Source organism: Ursus arctos, unplaced genomic scaffold, assembly GCF_023065955.2.
Source record: "Ursus arctos isolate Adak ecotype North America unplaced genomic scaffold, UrsArc2.0 scaffold_24, whole genome shotgun sequence".
Taxonomy (NCBI): domain Eukaryota; kingdom Metazoa; phylum Chordata; class Mammalia; order Carnivora; family Ursidae; genus Ursus; species Ursus arctos.
Window position 1 is genome coordinate 19,805,694 of NW_026622919.1, and position 17,113 is coordinate 19,822,806.

At 45.2% G+C, this 17,113-nt stretch overlaps 2 protein-coding genes across 2 annotated transcripts; one reads left to right on the forward strand and one right to left on the reverse strand.

Annotated features, from left to right (window-relative positions):
- The first annotated feature begins 519 nt into the window (after window positions 1-519).
- On the forward strand, window positions 520-10,419 carry KLHL11 (kelch like family member 11). Its single transcript, XM_026512838.4, has 2 exons — window positions 520-1,118; window positions 5,000-10,419. The coding sequence occupies exons 1-2, from the start codon at window positions 574-576 to the stop codon at window positions 6,579-6,581; spliced, it is 2,127 nt and encodes a 708-aa protein (XP_026368623.1). The 5' UTR covers window positions 520-573; the 3' UTR covers window positions 6,582-10,419.
- A 175-nt stretch (window positions 10,420-10,594) lies between these two features.
- Window positions 10,595-16,309, reverse strand: KLHL10 (kelch like family member 10). Its single transcript, XM_026512839.3, has 5 exons — window positions 16,116-16,309; window positions 13,028-13,517; window positions 11,709-12,326; window positions 11,242-11,391; window positions 10,595-10,995 (listed from the first exon to the last, which is right to left on the reverse strand). The coding sequence occupies exons 1-5, from the start codon at window positions 16,307-16,309 to the stop codon at window positions 10,621-10,623; spliced, it is 1,827 nt and encodes a 608-aa protein (XP_026368624.1). The 3' UTR covers window positions 10,595-10,620.
- Window positions 16,310-17,113: the final 804 nt, after the last annotated feature.

Genomic DNA, 17,113 nt, shown 5'->3' on the forward strand with positions numbered 1-17,113 from the left:
CGAAGTGGCTTCTATTCATCTTTTAAAGAACGGAACAGTAACTATGGTTCCAGCACTACGTTAAGACACAATAATCTCATTTAATCCTCACAGCGATCTCCCAAAATAGATATTATCCCATTTTTAGAACATAAATTGGTTCAGAGATACTAAGTAACTTGCTCACCCTCATCTGCTTAGCTGGGTTTCAGTCTCAAGCCTTTTCTCTTTTTTAATGTTTACTCCAAATTAATTTTAAATCTTAAAGTCCACTGTTGCCGCCCGAGGCACTAACAATGGGTTGATGGTCCAGGGTGGCTTTTGGTACAAAATGACCACGAAGAGCATGCCACTCTAAGGGGAAGGAGACAAGCCAACCTCCCACTGAGACTTGGGTGTAGGACTTCTGGGGAAGCTTCACCGTTAAGCCCTCTCCAAGGTGGGACTGCTCCGAGCGGGCGCGGCCGCGCGTGCGCACACCAGCGGCGCCCGGCTCCGCCCCGCGCCCACTATTTATTCCCAGAATCCCTCTGTGTCGCACCAGAACGGCTGGATCGTTCCGAGGCTGTGGAGGTCGGGCGCGGCGGCGTCAAGATGGCGGCGGCGGCGGTGGCGGCGGCAGCGGCGGCGGCAGCGGCCGCATCTCTTCAGGTGCTGGAGATGGAGAGCATGGAGACGGCCGCCGCCGGCTCGGCAGGGCTGGCCGCCGAAGTCCGAGGCAGCGGCACGGTGGACTTCGGGTCTGGGCCCGGCATATCTGCAATGGAGGCGAGCGGGGGCGATCCGGGCCCGGAGGCCGAGGATTTCGAGTGCAGCTCTCACTGTTCGGAGCTGTCTTGGAGGCAGAACGAGCAGCGGCGCCAGGGCCTCTTCTGCGACATTACCTTGTGCTTCGGCGGCGCGGGAGGCCGCGAGTTCCGGGCCCACCGCTCGGTGCTGGCCGCCGCCACCGAGTACTTCACGCCCCTACTCTCGGGTCAGTTCTCGGAGTCCCGCTCGGGCCGGGTGGAGATGCGCAAGTGGAGCTCCGAGCCTGGGCCCGAGCCCGACACGGTGGAAGCCGTTATCGAATACATGTACACCGGGCGCATCCGCGTCAGCACGGGCAGCGTGCACGAGGTGCTGGAGTTGGCCGACAGGTAGGCGGGATGCGGAGGGCCGCGCGCCGGGCGGTGGAGATGCTCGCCCACCGAGGGCCACTTCCAGGGAGGGGGCGGCGGCGGCGGGGAGGCAATGCCTAGGGGTGCGACCGGAGGGAGCCCCGAGGAAATGCATTTGTTTGATACTTATTGAGCTCCTGCTGTGTGCTGTGGGGCAGCCACTGCACTGGGTACTGAGGTTGCAGCCGGCGGGTCTGACGAGGGCGCCCTGCTGTTAGGGAGCTCAGATTCCAGGTGGAGGGACAAAAGGCAGTGAAAAAGAAAGTCTGCGTGTAATCAGTGCTGTGTTGACATTTAAAAAGGATGAAAGGATAGTGATTGGATAGAGGAAAGACCTTTCTGAGGAGGTGACATTTAAACCGACCTCCAAACGGCAAGAAAGACCTACCGTGCAAAGATGGGAAATGAACATTCCGAGCAGATAGCGCAAAGGTCTTCTGGCAGGACCCCATTGGCGTAAAGAACTAAAGGAGATACCCAGTGGAGCTGGATCTCGTAGGTGAAGGGTGTGTGAAATGCATTGAAATAAGGAGTTTGATTTTTTTTTTTTTTTTTAACTGAGCGATGGGAAGCTGGGTGAAGGAAGTCTCTTGATGTAATTATTTTAAAAGCCGATTCTGCTACTGTGAGAAATGGACTGTAAAGGGTAGGAATGGATGCTTCAGAGAATGGTTAGGAGACAGGTGAATGCCATTTTTAGAGATATGGAGGAGTCTGTTTTGGCAGTACTGTGTTACAGGTACATTATTTTAACAAATACCTATTGAGTGCCTGTTATGCATCAGATCAGACACTGGGTCCTGAGGTGCTGGGAATTCAGTGGTGAACAAAACAAAGTCCCTTTCCTCCTTGCACTTACTTTGGTAAATGGACAATAAATAAGTAGACCAGCATGTCAGATGATTGTTACAGCTTTGATGAAAAATACGGCATGGTAAGGGCAGATAGAAAGTGCTGGTGGAGAGGAACTGTGTTTTTTAATTGAGTACGTAGAGAATGCCTAATGAAGAAGACATTTTGCAAAGAACCAAAGGAGATGAGGTAAAGAGTGTTTCAGGTAGGGAACACAGGTGGAAAGGCCGGGAGGCGGAGCTTATCTGGATGTTAGAGAATAGCAGGAGGCCAGTGTGGATGGATCAGATGGATGCAGGTGGAGACGGGTGGGAGAGGCCCCTCAGGGTGGTGCTGGGGATGGATCTAGTTTCCATGGAGCTTGGATTCCCAAGGGCTTGCAGCCTGTGGAAGGAACTCTTACTCTGAATGAGTGTGAGATGGGAAGGTTTGGGGGCAAAGGAATGATGCAGTCTGATTTGAAGAATTTTGCTTTGGGGGCAGAGGAACAATGCAGTCTGATGTGAGGAATCTGCTGTGTTGAGAAAAGGATGGCGCTCCTGGGGCAGAAGCAAAGAGATTAGGAGGTTGGAATGGTGGTAGAGGCTTGGATCGAAGAAAAGTAAAGGTGATTAGCACTTCAATTCTAGATATGTTTTGAAGGTAGAGGAGACGAATTTACTGGTGGGTTTGATGAAGAGTATAAGGGAAAAGACTGCTAGTTTTTTGATCCAAGCAATTGGAAAGATAGGGTTATTTATTTATTAAGACGTGGAAGAGTGTAGGAAAGCAAGTTTGGGAGGAAGATGAGGAGTTTGGTTTTGGTCCAGGGAATGTCTGAGGAGGCAGTTGGATATAAGAACATTGGGAGCTAGAGATTGGGAGGAATATGGCATATAGATGGTAATTAAAGCCATGGGACTGGATGAAATTACTTAGGGAGAAAGTGTAGACAGAGAAGGGGCAGGATTGAGCCCTGGGGTTCCAAAATGTTAAGAAACCAGCAGAGGAGATGGGTCTCTCAGGGTGTAGAGGAGAGAGTGTGGAGGAGGGAGTAGCCTTAGCATGTCAACTCTGTCAACCATAATAGATTGTTGGATTTGGCAATAATAGAGGTCCTCGATGGCATTAACAAGAGCCATTTAAGTCTTCCTATAAAGAGGGGCAGAATGATGATACACATGGAAATGTTTGGGGAAGAGTCAGGGAGGTCTTTTTCCCCCCTCTAAGATAGGAGATACTAGAGCTTGTTTGTGTGCTGGGGGGAAAAAAAGGAATCAGTGGAAGAGGAGAAATTGATGTTATAGAAGTGGGGGAATAATTGCAGGAGCAAAGTCCTTAAAACCAAGAAGGGGATGGAATCTGTATTTAAAATGGAGAAGTTGGACTGGGAGGACAGAGTATAGGATAGAGCTGTGGGCAGATTGGGCGGTGGAGAGATGGAGTTTCTGCCTGATTGCTTCTGTTTTCTCAAAGCCCAAGGTTGGGTCATTCATTAGAGGGTGAAGAAGGATGGGGGCAGGTATAGATTTGAGAGAGGGAAGTTTGTTGAATGAAAATGGGTAGAGAAGGGTCATTGCAATCACTCAAGCCATGTTTATGTCTGTCGTGTGGGCTTATTTTTCAGATTTGCCCCTGCTTTATAGGGAAGTTGGAGGTAAGGAGAGAATGCCCCAGGCAATTTACTTAAAACTTTTAACTTCTCTCCATCTGTCAGCTGCTTTAGCAGCTGCCTGGTGTTAGACACTGTTCTAAGTGCCTTGCAACTATCACATCTAATCTTACCCATCAGCTCGGAGAAAAACATCCCTCTCCCTGCCACCCATATACTGTCTGTTGATCATACCTTCCTTCAAGGGTACTTACAAGGAAATAATAGGAAGTGTCCAGCACACTGCCCAGCACATGGCAAATGCCTAGTATATATATGTTGTTTTCATAGAGCAGTGTTTCAAACACCCTCTCCAAGGGAATATGTGTCAGTGAATTTAGGTGGGCAGACAACTTCTAGTCAGCTACATGCCAAACCACTTACATATGTTTGTTGTTGTTGTTTGAGTTTGCTTTAATGAGAACCCAGCTCAGGCCGCACCCTCCCTGCCGCACCACCCCCTGCCCCCATCATCCGCTGCCCAAGGAGAAAACTGGTAAAGAGATTAAAACCTCTGACACGAGGCTTCCACTGCTGTTCCTTCTGATATTTGAGCAGACATAGCTTCCCAGGAGCCACAGTTCCTGTACCATCTACTCAAGGCTTAATAAAGTCTCTTCCCTGAGACCCTGCCTCATTGAAGAAAAGGCTGGTGATTGACAGGGGTTTAGGACAGGAATGGCATAGACAAGTTGGGATTGGGATTTGCCTTTGCTAATAAAAATAAAGTGTGGGACTGTTGTATTTTATTTTTTTCATTAAGTTTTTTATTTTAATTAAAGTATAGTTAACATACAGTGTTATGTTAGTTTCAAGTGTACAACACAGTAATTCAGCGATTCTATACATTACCCAGTGCTCACCATGATAAGTGCACTGCTCAGTCCACATCACCCATTTCATCCTCCCCCGTCTCCTTTGTAACCATCAGTTCTCTAAGAGTCTCTTTCTTGGTTTGTCTCTCTCTCTCTCTCTCTCTCTTTTTTTTTCCTTTGCACGTTTGTTTTGTTTCTTAAGCTCCACATATGAGTGAAATCATATGTGTCTTTCTCTATTATACTTTATTAAAGGATATGTTCCAGGAAACCTTACACTATGAAGAACTCTCCATTGTTTGTGTGTTGTATGTATCATGTATAATTATACATAAACTATATAATACAAATAATTTAAAATATAGCCTATATAAAGATGACTTTATGCTTTTAAATATACTTTTCAGCATAATCCTTTTTAATTTGGGGGGATTTGCCTTTTTTTCAGATGTTGGGCATAAAGTGAGATGAAGCTTACCATTTTAATTTGTATAATTCAGATGTTCTTAAAATGCAACCACAAAAAATATGCACATTTGAAAATTTCTTTTTCTTGATTTTAGGTTCCTTTTAATTCGTTTAAAAGAATTTTGTGGAGAATTTCTCAAGAAAAAACTTCATCTCTCTAATTGTGTGGCCATTCATAGCTTAGCTCACATGTATACCTTGAGCCAACTTGCTCTGAAAGCTGCCGATATGATACGGAGAAATTTCCACAAAGTAATTCAGGATGAAGAATTTTATACTTTACCTTTCCATCTCATTCGAGACTGGCTGTCGGACTTGGAAATTACAGTGGATTCCGAAGAGGTTCTCTTTGAAACAGTTTTGAAGTGGGTTCAGAGAAATGCTGAAGAGAGAGAAAGATACTTTGAAGAACTTTTTAAATTGCTCAGATTGTCCCAGATGAAACCTACTTACCTTACTCGGCATGTCAAACCAGAGAGGCTGGTGGCCAATAATGAAGTTTGCGTCAAGTTAGTGGCCGATGCAGTAGAGAGGCATGCTCTGAGGGCTGAAAACATACAGTCTGGCACCTTCCAGCATCCCGCCTCTCATGTCTCATTATTACCTCGCTATGGGCAAAACATGGACGTGATCATGGTTATTGGAGGTGTGTCAGAAGGAGGGGATTATTTAAGTGAATGTGTGGGATATTTTGTCGATGAAGACAGATGGGTAAACCTGCCCCATATTCATAATCACCTTGATGGACATGCTGTTGCAGTAACAGAGTCCTACGTGTATGTTGCTGGATCAATGGAACCAGGGTTTGCTAAAACTGTGGAAAGATACAACCCAAACTTGAATACGTGGGAACATGTTTGTAGTCTGATGACAAGGAAGCATTCTTTTGGGTTAACAGAAGTCAAAGGGAAGCTCTACAGCATTGGAGGACATGGCAACTTTAGTCCTGGCTTTAAAGACGTGACTGTTTATAATCCTGAGCTTGATAAATGGCACAACTTGGAATCGGCACCAAAGATTCTTCGAGATGTCAAAGCGCTAGCCATTGAAGACCGATTTGTGTACATCGCTGCCCGCACTCCTGTGGACCGGGACACAGAAGACGGATTAAAGGCTGTAATTACGTGCTATGATACGGAGACTCGACAGTGGCAAGATGTGGAATCTTTGCCACTTATTGACAATTACTGCTTTTTCCAAATGTCTGTGGTCAATTCAAACTTTTATCAGACCGCATCATGCTGTCCAAAGAGTTACTCTTTAGAAAATGAAGAGGCAGTAAGAAAAATTGCCAGCCAAGTTTCCGATGAGATCCTTGAAAGCTTACCTCCAGAAGTCCTAAGCATCGAAGGAGCAGCCATCTGCTATTACAAAGATGACGTTTTCATTATTGGCGGCTGGAAAAACAGTGACGATATTGACAAACAGTATCGGAAAGAAGCCTACCGATACTGTGCTGAAAGAAAGCGGTGGATGCTTCTTCCTCCCATGCCACAGCCGCGTTGTAGAGCCACTGCTTGCCACGTAAGAATCCCATACCGGTACTTGCATGGCACACAGAGATACCCTATGCCTCAAAACTTAATGTGGCAGAAGGACCGGATCAGACAGATGCAAGAAATACATCGGCACGCCCTAAACATGCGACGAGTGCCGAGCTCTCAGATTGAATGCTAGGTTCCCTAACAGGTGCAGCTTAAAACAGTTGTACCTGTTTCGTGAGGCTGCGGATACCCAGACTGTTACTTGAAAAAGTATGTCGATAACTTATTTTCTACCTAAACTGATTATTGCCCCATATAAAGGAAATATAGTTAAAAAACAAGAATGGGAGAGTCGTTTTAATACGTGGTGATTTTGTTGGTTTGTAGTCTTTTTCTGTCTGGTTTGTGTGGATGTGCTGGCTGACTGAGATCTTACTAATGGCACGTGGAAAAACCAGGGATAGCCACTTGGCTGTTTTTCTGCCAACAAGTTAAAACTCCTTTGTCTTAGGGACTTACTGTTTTGAACATGCTTTAAGCAACAGTTTACGTGCACATTTACGTTGATATTCCTTTTGATTTTTTCCTGAATGGCCGGTTTTGGAAAGGGCAGGATTTATGCACTGAGCCCTCGTCTGCAGGAGGTTTGTGCAATCGTGAGACTGAGATTTGAAGGGAAAAGCACAATATTTCAGCAAGAGGATTTCAGAATAATTGCATTGATATTTTGTTGTATGTGTTTATCTAGAAATTCTGTTTCGTTTCTAGAAGAGATGACTGATGAGAAATTTGCGATTGGCTCATTATTTTTTGAATTATTTCATCAGCAACTATTACAGACTTGGAGCCGTCGTTCTGAGGGGACGGTAGTTGACAAGGGTATTGATCTTTAGCTGATTGATGTACTACAGAGGAGGTTATATATGTGAAATTCGTTTCTCTAAGAAGAATAGTATTGTTAGTGTAGACTGAGCAGTCAAAGGCATTAAAACACTTAAACACTCTTTTCCGGAGTTGCAGGCTTATTTGAGGATGAATTACTAAGTGTGAATAACGCCTATGACAATCGACACTCAATGCCTTCGATTGTAAATTTTGCCCTAATGTATATTGTATAGCATCCTCATTCCTTTCTAAAAGAAACTTTTCAAAATGGGAAGGAAGTGACAATTTAGAGAAATGTTGCTAAAGAGAAGCCTTATTGTTTCTCAGTCCTGGTGGTTCTATTTTATCCAGTTGCCCTAGACTTTTATTGGAACTTTGAGCCTAGAATACCAAATTTAGGTACACAATTATGGCTCTTAAAAACGTGTTGCTTTAGTTACCTTTTATTTTATTCATTCTTTTGATTCTCTAACACACTCCCAAGGTTTTTACGAATTAGCATTCAGTTAGCTTAGTTTCTTCTTTCTTTCAGAATGTCTGTCTCCTTAGACATTCCAGAATACTGTTCTAGAAGTTGAATTCCAAGTGCAGTGATTATTTTTTCCCCTAGTCCATTATAATTAACCTCCTTATTGTATCAAACATCAAAAGAGAAAAAGCACAACCAGAAATTTGGGCTCTCAGTTTGCTGCAAGACTATTAGTATTTAGCCCTTGGACTCTATACCAAGAACTTCCCTGAAATTTCTCAATTAGTATCCCTGCCTAGGACAAAGTTTGTCAATAAATGTGTTGGAAATCTGCTTTAAAACCATTTCATTTAGATTGGGGTGGGTGGGGGTAGTAAACTTCAAGTCCTGTTTTTGTATGAGGATTTATTATCCTATGCCACCTTTACCATTTTATCAATTTCCATTTGTAGTTATTTTGAAAAAAGCCATTTCTGAGAAGTGCTAGTTCTGAGTTGAGAGAGGTCTATGCAAGTGAGACAGAAAAGCTCACTGAGTGCTGTTCTCTCTGATAGACCCTGCTAGCTAAGTTCCTTTTCTTGGTGGTGGTGAAATAATTCAGTAGCTCACTACAATGTTTCTCTCTAGAACGTGTGATGTATGGTTTTTGAATCTTATCTCAGAGTTGTCGTCTGAGACCATTGTTACCAAGTTATTTTGGGGGGTGATCTTTTTTCACGCGATGTGACAAGTTCTACCTCCTCTAAGATTTAGATATAATCTGGTTTTGAAAACTTGATTGAAACTGTTGTTTTTTTTAACTTAGCAGGCAGCCTAGGCCATGGCTGAAAAGAAGGGGTAAGTCCTTCCTTGCATGATGTGTGCAGGTTTTCCTGACGACTGAATTTCTAATTTTCATATTTGAATTCACATGTGTGACTTCACATCAATAACTCGTGTTTCTGAAATATCCTAACTAACTTGTTAATAAGGAAGGAAACCAGATTTGCTTAAATCTGTTCAAGGCTGACATTCTGAAATCTAAACTGGAAATAACTTCCAGAGTATTTAGAAAGGTTCTGACTATGATAACCAGCCTAAAATGGCTCTTTGGGAAAGAAATTGCCTTTTTGATGAAAACTTAAAGAATGTGTTTGGTAATTTAAGCAGTTAAAAATATAGCTTTAAAAAGGACAGCTTAACATGTATTCAAGCAGACCTTTCGTTCTTGTTGTTGCTGTTGTTGTTGTTTTGTGGAAGGAAAAGAGCGGAATTGATTATACCAAAAACTAACACCTACACATAATTTTGAGTGCTACTTGTATCTTAGAGTGGATATCCCTTAACTATACCTACCCCACCATGGCTTTAAAAAACAAATCTGTGGCATCTCTTGAGAATGTCAGTCATGAGCTTACAGTTTAAGTAATCCCACTTGCAGTTGTTTGCATGGTTAGTCGTGTGTATCTTGAAATCCAGCTTTGCTTTTGCTGTGCCAGTTCAGAGAGATTTTGCTTAAAAATCTCAATTCATTGACATCAGTTTTGTTCTGATCACTTAGTTTTATATAGTATTGTTGGGACCAAAAACTTTTAAAATACTGACTTTTATATATATATATAGAACAGAGGTTTGAAGCTGGAAAGATAGTGTTTATCAAAGATTTGTGTGCTTTTGTTTTTTAAACTCTTCCGGCTGCTGGTAAGGCAGTTCCTAGGGCACACTGTTTTCTTCTTTGTTTCTTGACTAGTGTAGCATGTGGTATGTTTAACTACTTCATTCTCTGCTTCGTAATTCTAATAAGACACTTCTGTAGGTAGACAAGTAAGCTAAATTGTATTATTTTAGTTACTTGGCCTAATCAAGCGTAACTAAAGGGACTTTTTTGTACTTTCATCAAATTAAGCTTAAATAAAAAGGATATGTTGGCCACACTTCCTGTCTTTTGAAAGTCCACAGAATTATGAAGCAAGTTCTCTGCCTCCACTAGAAAAATAGGGTATTTATAGTTGCCATTTAACTGTAGAATATATGAGAAACAGTTCAGTCTCTCCTTTAATTGTCAAAATTTTGGCACGGTCTATCACTCCAGTTTGTCACTTTCTTGAGAATAGTCCATTTTTGTTGCTGTTATAATGCCTACATTATAACGTGTTCTGGTCATTAGAGACAAAACAGCTCATAGTTGAGTAATACAATAATAGTAACATAATGTAGTAGTCCTCTTGCTTCAAGGAATTTAACTAGATAGCCAAATAACGGCTTTGTCGATGACCTTGGTAGGGCGTTTTGTCCTACTCTCCGAGCACCACTACGAATGCCTGACGTTGAAGCACATACAGTAGAGCGCTTGTTGTTAACCTCACCCTCCTGCATAACGCACTTGTGAAAAATTAAGCTTGCTAGATGTTTGAAGATTAGGATCCATGTGCTAGGGCTCATTGAGTTATTTGTAAAATACATGCTTAGTTCAAGTCGATACACAGTGCGTTTTTGGGGCTATCAGTATCCAAGCCCCTACTCTACTGAGAGCATAATCTCGGCTCTCCCCCTTTAAGTCAGAGGAGATGTAGAATTTAGGACGCTTTGAGACATTACATTGTAAAATAGCTTGTTTTATGTCCCTAAAGCTATCTTGTTCTGTGTCGAAGCTATTAATTGTCTCGATGTAAGTTTTAAATAAACATATTTCTTTAGAGCTGGTTTGCACTGTGTGATTTTTCTTTTAATGATGCACTGTTGGATCTTTCTTCCTTCCCTCTTATTCCCTCATTCATCCAACCCTTGGCTCCCTTAAGTTGAACATTTGCCAGTACTCTTACAAGTTTAAACACTGCATTTATTTAAAAAAAGAAGTAATTCTTATTGCTTAGACTCTTTATTAGCTAAATGAAGAGGCTCATACAGGTAGGGTACTTGTCGAAGCGGAGTACTTTACTTCATCTCGCAGTGCTAGCCCTGTGAAGTTGTCCCGTCTCGCCGCATACTCCCCGACGTTGGCCAGCCCTGGCACCACACAGCAGCTCAGAGCGCTGCGGTAGATGCTCATGTCATGGGCGTCATACCACTCGTCCGTCTTTTCGTCGTAGCACTCCACGTTGAAGGTGGTCGTGAAGCCGTTAAAGCCGCCCACCACAAACAAGAGGTCGTCCACCACCTCGATGCCAAAATTGCTACGAGGATTAAACATAGTGGGGATTGTGCGCCAAGTATTAGCCACGGGGCTGTAGGCTTCTGCACTCCTAAGTCGATTTGCTCCATCAAAGCCACCTACCTGTGGACAGTAAGGGAAACACGGTTGACTGTTAGCCATGGCTTCTGTTCTTGGAGGAAGTGGCCGCCGGTGGGGTGGGGTGGGGTGGGTTGGGGGTGAGGGAACCAGTGATTTCATACCTCCCTCTTTCCACTATTTTCCACGGGAAAAAAATGCTTTTCAAATGCTTACCAATGATAGTGTAACCCTATTTGCGAACCAAAGAATCCAGCGTTACCGTTTTTGTGTGGCGCAAGGTGAACTCACCGCATATACGTGTTCTCCATAAGCAATCACACCTATTCCACTCCTCCTGCTTCTCATGGGTGCTATGACTGTCCACTGATTACTCTCAGTGTTGTACACTTCCGCTGTAAACAGACACTCATTTCCGTTAAAACCACCACATATGTAGACCTGTGTGAGGAGGGGCGCAAGGTTATTAAAATCACTACCTCTGGGGAGTAGAAAGAAAGGGTGTGTATACAGTGGTGAGAAGGGCACCCATCCGATGCCAGCCTGAACAATCGGTTTCTTTTTTTCCATGTGTGCATACTTCCCTAAATTTTTAATGAGTAAAATTTTAAAGGACATTTACAAAGGGCCACTTTGTCATCTGAGGACAGAGTTAGTCCTGCAAAGTGAGTACTGCCTCTTCTATTTTCCATCCACTCGCAAAAAACAAAGAAGAGCGTTACTTCTGGCCGTGTTCTTTCCCCGCTCCCCATTCCTACCTTCCCGTAGAGCGTTGTGGCACTTGCGTCGCTCCTCTGCTCATGCATAGGGGCGATGAGCGTCCACTGGTTGGTCTCCGGCTCGTAACGTTCAGCAGTGTTGAGACGCACGTAGCCGTCAAATCCTCCCATGGCGTAAATAAAATTGCTGAGGACTGTCACGCTGACGTAGCAACGTCGGGAGTGCATCGGGGCCACCTGATGCCACGTTTTCTTGACTGGGTCAAAACGCTTAACGCTATTGAAATAGTCTACACTATCGAACCCCCCAATGATATAAACGTAGCCTTTCAAATAGGCTGCCCCGTGGTAGGCACGGGGACTCTCTTCCTCACAAGTGACATTCACCCATCTGTCTGCCCGAGCATCGTATGCCTCAATGGCATTGGTGGGGCTCCCACCACTCCAGCCACCAATTGCAAATAGGATGGCATAGGGCAGGCGGGGCCTGGTGAGCGGGTTGGTGAAGTCAGAATTAGAGGGTCCATTCATGTTGAGGTCATACATGGCCTTTAGGGCATTGATGATGACTGGCTTGCATTCCTCACTGTCTTTGACATAGTCGTTCATCTTCACATTGTTCATGAAGTACTCAGCGTGCATTAGGGCCAGGCGAACCTAAGAAAGAAATACAGAAAGTCAGATGAGGTGAGGGTACCTGGAAAACCCGCATCCATAACTCCCTGTTTACAGTCTGCCTTTGCATGGCGGCAGGGTCGTATTTTGTGTTCGAAATTTACAGCTCACGGTTTAAATACTTGTTTTTCGGAGGTGGTATACATTTGGATGCTGAGAAAGAGCTAGATAGAAGGCACCTCAAATGCTCGCAGAGCTAGCCCCGTCCTTGGCCACTGGGCAGGACTATTAAACCAGAGAAAGCTGTGGTGATTGTTCAGTCATTGCACATCTATGTGTCTCTGTATAAAGTAACACAGATGAGCACCAGATGGCTGTAATTGTGTATAATACTCACGGTTTGGTGTCTATCCCACTTCTACCTGGGGCTTGGGGAAACCCAGAGAATAAGCAAGGGTGAGAGGAAGGCCCTTTAGAATTCTTTTGAAGGCCTTGCCATCTCCTTCCCCCACTGCCAGGGAGAATTTTGGTCAAAAATTTAAGTGGGGTAGAAGGAACTAGCAATGTCAAGAAAGAAAAAAACTGCAAAATCCCACAGAATAGGAGATGCCTTCTATATAAGTATGTAAATACAGCCCCGGAATCTGCCAAACATCTGAATCTGGCGCTTCGCACAGTCCCTCCGGGATAAATGAACTGAATATGAGCAATTAAGCCTCCCACAAAAAATAACTAAACTTGACCTTGGGAAGCAAAACTGAAATATGCTGCTTCCTATTTTGGGGGTCATGAGAAATCCATTTTAAAATGGCCTCAAATACAGCATCTTCTTGTTTGACGTTGAGCTCATCTTTCTCAATGATATCCTTCAGTTCAGTGACTGAGAGCTCTAAAAACTCGGCCGAGACCTTCACCATCTCCTCAAAGTTGTGCAGTATGAACATGTAGGCCTTCTGCCTCAGCTCGGGACAGTAGTAGTAGTCCGTGAACTTGCAGATGCCGATACAGTTATCCAAACACAGCTCCGACTTGAGGAACTCACAGCAGCCCCTGACAATACCCATGATGTTAAACTGGTCTGCAGCAGCCAGCAGCTTCTCCACATTGTCCGGTGTGATAGGGACGGTCCGGGTGTATGCATATTCAATAATTAGCTTCATCATGTCAGGGGAAATGCCAGGAATGTTGTATACCTTCTTTTCAGTGTTGTTCCAGCCACTTGTAAACAAAGCTCTGGGAAAAAAAAGAAAGAAACTAGCAGCCACTGAAACATTTCTCTCCAGTTTGCCAGGCTCTCCCCCCACCTTTTTTTTTTTTTTTTTTTGGTCCAGGAGAGTTTGGACATTTCCCAAGTAGTGCACGGTGAGTATGCTGGAAATAAATTGGCATGGGGAGGGAGAGCGGGGAGTAGACTGTGGGCATATTTATATAGTGGGCAAGAGAACCTTGCCAAGAACTTTGACTTTGGTCACTCTTCTTCTAATCCTCATGATAACTAGAACTTTTCCCTGTTTCGTTGGGGGGAGGGGGGGAACTGGGGTCTAGAGGCGGGAGTATGACCTAGGTCTCTTCTATCTCAACCTTGCTTAAGGAAATTAAACTTCAGCAATACATTTTTTTAGTATGTACCGTTCAGTCGACACACACCCAGACTCTGGTCACCGGTCACCTCTTACTGCCGCCTTCTTGGTCCAAGCCACCACCATCTCCGGCCTAGATGATTGGGAGTAACCTTCTAACTGATGCCCCTGCTTCCGCCCTTGATGCTGCCAGAGTTTACAGTCACCCCCCAACCACCTTATGAGTACCCCTTCCACCCAAGCCTTCCACTGACATCCCTTCTTGCTCAGAGTAAAATACAAAGTGCTTGCCAGGGAGTGCAAAGGTCATCTGAGATCTGGACCAGTAATACCTCTCCGGCCACTTCCTCCCACCCCACCCCCCTCATTCCATTCCAGTCCCACTGGCCTTGCTTTCCTTGAACACACCAGAGGTGCTTCATTTTTGGTCTTTTGTACATGCTGTGGCCTCTGCCTGGGAGGCTCCCCACAGATCTCCATATTGCTCACCCCCACCTCCCCCTTAAAGTCTTTGCTCAAATGTCAAATAGTGTGGTTTGTCAGCAAACCATACTATTTAAAATCGCCACCTTCTTATTTAAAATCTCCCTACCTGGGGCGCCTGTGTGGCTTAGTCGGTTAAGCGTCTGCCTTCAGCTCAGATCATGATCCCAGGGTCCTGGGATTGAGTCCCGCATTGGGCTCCCTGTTCATCGGGGAGTCTGCTGCTCCCTCTGCCTCTCCCCGCCCCCGCCCCCCCCCTCCGCTTGCAAGCTCTGTCTCTCATAAATAAATAAAATCTTCAAAAATAAATAAATCTCCCTACCTTCCTTTTTTCCCCCTAGCACTTATGATCTGCTATGTTTTTATTTATTGAATGCCTATTCCTCCTACTAAAAGGTAAACATTATGAGAACACAAATATTTATCTCTTTACTCATTGTTTTATTTCTAGTACCTTGGATAGTGCCTGTCACAAAATAGGCACTCAATAAGTAATTATTGACAGTGTACTAGTCCAGAACTATTTACTGGGCTCCCACTGTATAGCTAGGTACTTTTTTAGGTGTTGAACAAGACAGAAGAACCTGCCCTAACAAATTTTTGCTTCCTTTTTCTAGGTGGTGTAAGGAAATAAGGGCTTGGAAATCGGATTCAACTCTATAGCCGGGGTCTGCAAACCTACAGCTTCTGGGCCAGATTTGGCCCACCTCTCGTTTTTGTACCACCTACAAGCTGAGAATGTTTTTTTACTTTTTTTTTTTTTTGCGGGGGGTGGGGCAGTGGGGTGGGGGAGAAACAGAAGGAGAAGGAGAGAATCTTAAGCAGGCTCCATGCCTAATGTGGAGCCCCATGCAGGGCTCGATCTCACAACCCTGAGGTCATGACCTGAGCTGAAATCAAGAGTTTAAACCGCTTAACTGACTGAGCCGCCCAGATGACCTTGTTTTTCACATGTTTAAGTAGGGGGGGAAATGGAAAGATTTTGTGACATCTGGATATTATAATAAGTTCAAATTTCAGCATCCATAAATCATTTTATTGGAACACAGCCATGCCCTCTCATTTAGCATTGTCTATGGCTGCTTTCCCCCTGTAAAGGCAGAGTGCGTCATTGTGACAGAGGCTATATGGCCTGCAAGGCTTAAAATATTCACTATCTGGTCTTTTGTATACCCCATTGTAGGTCTAGGTGAATGAGAATTTTTAGCAACAGATGGGACATATTTATCACATGTTCACTGGAATTGATACCTCAAACATTTTCAGCTCATGAACAAAATAGCTCTGCCACTTCCTGGGTCACAGTGCTTGTGGCCCAAACTCCCTTTATCTTCTGATGAACACTTCCTTGGTGCTGTCTCGCATCCTCCTTCCCATCTGCTCAATCCTTGTTAATTCATCACTCTGTTTGAGATAGTCTCTACCGGGATGGGGGCACAAGGGGCGGCCGAGGTGGCACGCTGTCATCTGGGTTTAAGGAGGAAATCCAGTATGGTTGTCCAGCCTTCCCAAAGGTTGGTTTGGGTGAGAATCAAAGGAAAAAAGCACCTGGCCCACCAACAGTTGGTTGAAATCCAGTTGAAAAGCAGAGAGGAGGCTCCAGCCCTAGTTATGCCTCTTCAGAAGACAAAGGAGCCAGGCTACAGGAGCCCAGAGTTTTGACAGTGTCCCTAACTTAAGATGATGGGGTGGGAAACAGGAAATGAACCAGAATGTGTCCGAATGAGCCCACATCCCCCTTTGGCTTAGTCTGGCAACCCTGTCATACCTAAAGTAGGAACTGCAGCTACAGAGGATGTTCTTGTGGGCATTGAACTCAAAGCCATTGACCTTGATGACCACGTCGCAGAGCTTGCCCTCTAGCCTAAGCTCGTTGAAGATCTCACAGGTCATCGCACTCATCTTCCTCTCCATGTGAGGCTGGTGGAAACGTGTGGAGGCCGCCGCGCTCTCCATCTCCATGGCACCCTGGGACCAGCGGAGAGAGGCTGCTCTCCTAGGGTGTCGGGGAGGGTTGTGGGGGGCCCCTTTAGCCTGCTGTCGCTCCTTTTCCCTACTACATCTTTCATATAGGGCCCATCAGGCAGCCCAAGTTCCAGAATCCTGGGCCCGCAGTGAGATCACTCTCAGGATTGTGCTCTCAGGTTCTGGAACTCTCTCCTGTCCCTGTCCTCCTTTCTTCCCCCCTCCCCCCACAATTCAGGCTGAAGACCACCCCACACCTTCCAAGCCCTTGAATCTGGAGCAGGACTGTGACCACCGACACCATATAAGAGTTTTTATCCATTCTAGCTCCTGTTGCCCACCTCGGTTGCCCAGTTCTGTATCCCTGTAGCATCATCTACCTTCTTCCACTGCTGGGCGCTCGGCTCCCGAGACACTGAATTCAAGGAAACCAAGGCAGAGGAGGCAGAAGGAAGGAAAGCTGATTAGAATTCATGCTGGCCCAGCTGTCCAGGGCCTTCCTGCCCTGCGGACTTGTGTTAGTCGCTCATTTCCTTCTGTGATGAGGAGTGGGCCCAGTTAAACCCCTTCTGGATGTTTTCCATATCCCCTCCCTTCCTGCGGCTTTTTTTGTCAGGCGAACTTTACGTCTGGAAATGACCCCTCTGGCCAGTGCTTTAGTTCTCGACGGTGGCAGCCGGTGGCACCCGGTAACCCCGACTCTTGGGACCCTCGCCCTCCTCAACACAGAGCCCGCAGCCGGGGTCTTGCCCAGCGCGGGCACCGCCCTCTCCCGGCCCCCGGCCCCCGGCCCGCTGTCCC